At 38.1% G+C, this 6,000-nt stretch overlaps 1 protein-coding gene across 1 annotated transcript in view; it reads left to right on the forward strand.

The window, feature by feature from the left end:
• IPO8 (importin 8) overlaps nucleotides 1–4,741 on the forward strand; it is a 36,728-nt gene extending 31,987 nt beyond the window's left edge. Inside the window, exons 21-25 of the mRNA XM_054386559.1 lie at nucleotides 946–1,166; nucleotides 1,596–1,801; nucleotides 3,282–3,515; nucleotides 3,885–4,001; nucleotides 4,644–4,741. Coding sequence (XP_054242534.1) covers nucleotides 946–1,166; nucleotides 1,596–1,801; nucleotides 3,282–3,515; nucleotides 3,885–4,001; nucleotides 4,644–4,741 — 876 coding nt within the window. The remainder of the gene's footprint in view (nucleotides 1–945; nucleotides 1,167–1,595; nucleotides 1,802–3,281; nucleotides 3,516–3,884; nucleotides 4,002–4,643) is intronic.
• The last annotated feature ends 1,259 nt before the right edge of the window (nucleotides 4,742–6,000 follow it).

Genomic DNA, 6,000 nt, shown 5'->3' on the forward strand with positions numbered 1-6,000 from the left:
ATTTGGAAATTAAGAACTTTTAGCATGGCTGGATTCTGAATACTGGGAAAAAAATAATCTCCATTTCCCAGAGTTTCTTAGAACACACTTTTACACAGGGGTGTTTTTCCTGCTAAGGGCTAAATTCTGGTCTTATGTAAAACATAAGATGTGGCCTAAATTACTTTTAACATATCCTATCTGATGTTGCCATGATGCAATCCATGGACTTCAGGAATAAATTTTCAGTTAATTTCACTGAAGCAAATACACCTTTTCTAATGTAGATCTGAAGTCTTTGAAGGTAAAAATGTTCCCTGGAAGATTTTACTTTTAAAAGAAATATGGACGGGGTTAAAGTGAATTTTATGCATTTGCATTGAAATAAGTATGTTATGGAAGGCTTAATTGAGCTACACATCTCTATGAATGAAAATGGTTGCACACTGAACTGAAACTCAGAAACTAAAACATGGATAATGCTTCCCAAATTATTATAAAGCATAAACCTGCACATTGAAATACATGTCGATGTTTATTTCATCATGTGGGAATTTGCACATTCTTGCTTTCTATCGTTCCAAACTTTTGTAAGAAACTGACAGTAATTTGACATTTATTAGGAAAAGCTCACTTTCTTTTTCTTGCAGATTTAGACAATTTCATGGTTAATGCCTGTTCATCTTTAAATTGTTTGATAAAGATGGGAATGTCTTTGAGTTCTTTTGTTAACCTTTGCTGCAACAAATTCCACCAAATGGCCTCAAATATTCTTCTCTGCACTGAGAATTGCACTGGCATGCAAATCAGAGGCTTAAAATGCTTTTATAATAGGAATTGAATAGAATGCATTCCTAGGTTATACTTCCACTTCACTGAACACTTTTGTATACAAATCTGGCAACACGTCTAATGCCTGTTTTGTTTATTTTTTTTCTTTTCCTCTCTTTATATGTACATGCCAAGTGTATTCCACTCTTTGTGGAGGCTGTTCTGGAGCGGTTGACCAGAGGAGTTAAAACAAGTGAGCTTCGTACCATGTGTCTTCAGGTTGCCATAGCTGCGCTCTACTACAATCCTGATCTACTTCTGCACACCTTAGAGAACATCAGATTTCCACACAATCCTGAGCCCATCACTGCACAGTTCATAAACCAGTGGATGAATGACACAGACTGTTTTCTCGGGCAAGTATTGTGGGTTTTTTCATCTAAGAGTCCATGGGTTTGGCTTTTTTTTGCTCACTTCTGTTTGTATCCCTAGTCATGTTGATGAAAGAGTTCACATTTTTTGGTTAGTCTAAATAACAGTAATCCACAGCAGGTCTAGTTGTTGTGATGCCAGTAAAGGTGACCTATGTTCATATAACTTTTCTGGGTCTGTTGAGCTATGAGCTGAATTCTTCTGTGAGGATACAAAGGCAGAATACATCATGTTTCAGAATTCTTTTAAGTTCAGAGCAAAGGAAACAGTATTCAGGAGTTTAGAACATAGACTTAAAAAATAGTCTTTACCACATTGTCTTCTTCCATGTCAAGCACCAGGATGTCAATCCTCTCTATATGTCCTTGCAGTGAAAAGCTGTTTTTTCATCTAACGAATGTGTGTTGTTTCAGACTCCATGACAGAAAGATGTGTATAATAGGACTGAGCATCCTAATGGAATTGCAGAATCGACCACCTGCAGTGGATGCTGTGGCTGCCCAGATTGTTCCTTCAATCCTCCTCCTGTTCCTGGGCTTAAAACAAGTTTGCGCCTCACGAGAGCTCACAGAACATGAGGATCATGCTAAAGATGAAAAACACGTTGCAGAAGACAATGGTAAAATCTCCCCTTTTCACATTGTGGATTTTGTCTGGATTTAATTTAAAGGGGGTAAGAAATTGCAGTGAATTTTTAAGACTCGTTGGTCTGCTGAAAATAGCTCAACTGACTAGGTGCTTGAGAGATCACCTTAGGAATTGATTTTTCCTCTGAAAATGTAATAAAAACATTTCACTGTGTAACAGCTAACACTTTAATGAAAGGGTTTGGAAGTAACAACAGATCTTGCAAGTGCACACTTCTGGGTTGTGAATGTGCTCCATCTTCTCCATAAGCAGCAGGAATTTGCCAAGACTGTGCTGGTTGTACTCTTGATTTCTGCAAAGAAACTGTTCCCAATATTCAGATATTTGAAAGACCTTTTTGGTCAAATTTTGAAGGAAGCTGGCTTCTTTGTCAAATGGAAAGTGACATGCAAAGTGGGATTTGAGACAGCTGAGGTTCTTGGAATAAAAAGACCTGTGTGTGCCAGAAGAGAGAAAACATGGAAGAATACTTTGTGGAGGAATTCACTCCCTGATAAGCAGTGCAGATATGCAGATAAGCAGTGCAGATATGCAGATAAGCAAGCAGACATGTATGGCTGTATTTGGCTTGGAACAGAAGATAGGTGGTATGAGGTGTGAAAATTAGGTTGGATATAAACAGATTATTTAATCCACTCAAATTTCACATGCAGTTTTCTGGAATGGAATTACAGTATTCTTCTCAATGCATAGGAATACAGTATGGAAACAGCACAGTAATTTTCAGTTCTCTTGTCTTGTGATTCAGTCCCTGCTTGTTGCAGATGTAGTCATTCTTTCTAGACTGCTAACACCAGAAGAGTTGAAGGTTTTCAACTGGAGGGGGATTTTAAAAAATTTGATTCTAAGTCAGAAATACTTTTTTGCAAATACGAAGTAGCAGCATTTAGAATTGCACGTTGGAGTTCCATTTAATTCACGATGTAATAGTTGTTTCATGAGCAGAATGGAAGGTTAAAGTGAAGTGAAAGGTGTTATTTAAAGTTTGTTCAAATAGAGCACTCTGAAGAAGAACAGGCAGACGTTTAGTCTGTGTCTGGTTTTCTCTTTGTTTTCTGTCAGTTTCTGAAGTCTGTTCCAAGTCTTCATGTGTAAGTTGAAAAGCACAGTATTGGAACACGCTGTCAAAGACACACTTCCTGAAAATTTTGTGATCCTGTAATTGCACAATGGCTGCATAAATGAGAGAGACACACAAACACACACACACGTACACACAAAGATGGTAGTTCCACATTCCCCAGGTGTGCTTAGAAACAAGTATAACTGATTTTGATTGTAAGAAACATTTTAACAGCTTCATTTTTGCCGTTCTAAGATTTTGGGGGAAGGGTGTTCATAGAGGCTTTTCCAGCCAAAACTTAGATTTAGTAATTGTTCTTCATTCATAATTCATTGTTTCCTTTTATTCTTTAAACTTTGTATTACAACACATACCAATGCTTTTGCAGAAGAGCTGTCGAGTGATGAGGAGGAAACAAATGAAGTGAGCCAGGTGATGCAAGAGAACCATGGTGGAGGAGGAGGTGGTGGTGGAGGTGGAGAGGAAGGGGATGAAGATGACGATGACGATGATGACTGGGATGAAGATGCATTGGAAGAGACTGCTCTTGAAGGGTTCAGCACACCTCTTGACCTTGAAAATGGTGTCGATGAATATCAGTTTTTTACACAAGCACTTCTAGGTGTGTGTTTCCTGGTTGGCAGAATGATAGGACATCATTAAATAGCTTGGAGATGTTTATGATCATCACCAGGAAAAGCCCTTTCCTTTGTTACAAGTAGCAATTTAGAACTGGAAAATGTGATCTTGATTTCTAGTGTTAGTCCAAAGATTTTATGGTTTATGTGTGCTGAAGAAAAACGCAGATGGTAGCAAATACAGCCAGAGATTAATTCCTTTCATGTTCTCTTTCATACCTTTTCAGTAACAGCCTAAATGGGACTCAGTCACTAGAGGCACTCCTATAGGGATTCTTTGTGTTTCATTTTGTTGTTCTGCATTACCCTTGCAATGTAACCTGATAATCACCCCTCCATTCCTGTTCTGACAGCGGTACAGAGCCGAGATGCAGCTTGGTACCATTCACTGACAGCACCCTTGAGCGAGGATCAGAAGAAGCAGCTGCAGGAAATTTACACATTAGCAGAACACCGGCGAAATGCTGCAGGTGAGTCACTTCTCTGGAGCCATTTTATCTGTTGCAGAGATGTTAGAACTGCACCTGATCTGTAACAAGAGGGAGCGAGAGAATAAATCTCTGTGCTAATCAACATTTCCTGAGAAGTGTGAGTAGGATATTGCACTTCTATTATCCCTTGCCTGTAACTGTTGATTCTAATTAATTGCCTTCTCATTGACATGTGCTGCTGACATGAACTAGTCTTGCACTGTCTGAAGAGCAAACTATGGTAATAATGAGCTGTCAGACAGGTGTTTGATCAAGGTTACTGTAGATTATTATGTGTTTAACAGGGTTTTTAACTGCTAGCACTGCCTTCACAGGCACTGTAAGGTTTTAGAAACCTTTCATCCTGGAAAATAATTTCAGATTTAATGAAAAAGCATATAGAGTAGTGTAATATAGACTGATATTATAGAGGATTAATTTCTCAGCACTATTTTAGATTTGTGCATGTTTATACATTTAGAGAAAATCTGAGTGTAATTTATTACTGTCACTGGATTTAGGGAATAAAATTTTGTCTTAACTGTTTTTTCCAAAACTTTGTATTGTTATCTTAGCTGTATTGTCTCTGGCAAAAGCATTTTTCATAGACTGTTTTTCATATCCTTTCCCTTTGAATTCTAGAGACTAAGACAAGAGAGCAACAAAGTGACTACGCATTTGACAACAAAGGACTGATCACAGCATTTAACTTTGCTGGAAGTACTCCTGGTGGCAACTGAAGGATCAGCTACAAAGGTGGATGGGAAAGGTCTCATCATTACATTTTCTTGAAATCACCGTGACTTCTGAGTGACAGGGGAGGGTAATTTGATGCTGCTGGAGGTTTTCTGGAAAATAGCAGTGTGCTTCCCCCACCAGAATGCTCTTTCTAACCAGCTACTGTAATGTACAAATTCTTGTGGTGTTTTTATGATTTGATGGACTGAACGGAAACATTTGTCCTCGAGGAACCTGACTGACTGGGAAGGGCCAGGCTGCATCTAATTGAGTTGTGCTTCTCAGGTTTTTGCTGTGCAGAATTGATAGATTCATATGGATAACAGTGCCTTCTGTTGTACATGGATTGCCTGAACAAAAGGATTTTGGAGTGCATTATAATTTTTTAAGTGTAAGGACATTTCTTGATACACTGTAAGCCTTGGTTCCATGTTTTCCAGTCACTTCCTTTTGCTTCTTGGTTTAATTGTTTGTTTGTTGCATACACATTGGTGGATTCAAAATGTTCTCTCATCTTGCCTATTTGGTGCAGACCAAATGTATAGAGGGAGGTGTCTGTTGGGAGTTGCAAGGCATACACTGGTTACATCAAAGGGTCTTAACAAAATTGCAGATTTTCCCATGATGGAGTAGTCTTAAATTACTTCTCCTAGCTGTGAGATCAACTGGCTTGAGCTATGATGGCATGTATGGCAGTGGCTACCCTAAATCTGCATTGATGTTGCCTCCTGCCAGAACAAATGGTTTGGCCCTCACATGTAGATGTTCTACATGACAACTTTTTATTTACACTATTTTTGATGACTATTGGATTTTTCTTGGGATTCTATAAACCTCTTTTCTGGTTTTATTAATTCATTACCATTCCGGTGGTAGTATTGAATAATGTGGTACAAAAAATTTACAATATTTTCTTTATCTGGATAGAGGAAGAACAGCTCCATACATTTCTTCTTACTCTTACACTTCTGTGATTGAACTTCTGGTCTGTATTCCCATTGGCTGTTCTTGTCCCAGGCTGAAATATCTGCCAGATATTTTCCTAAATTTTTAAGACTGGTTTCTCATAAATTGAAACAATATAACAAGGAGTTTGTCAATATGTTCATTTATTGAGAAACTGTTAACAATGCTAATTTGAATAGATGCCCCTTCCTTTAGATCTATTTGGATCACAGTGGTGTAGCCAAAATCAGTAAGGGTGCTTTAGAATGTGAAGTTTAGATTGGAGATAAAATGTTTAGACCAGATTTTGTCTCTG

Source organism: Indicator indicator, chromosome 14 (genome assembly GCF_027791375.1).
Source record: "Indicator indicator isolate 239-I01 chromosome 14, UM_Iind_1.1, whole genome shotgun sequence".
Classification (NCBI taxonomy): domain Eukaryota; kingdom Metazoa; phylum Chordata; class Aves; order Piciformes; family Indicatoridae; genus Indicator; species Indicator indicator.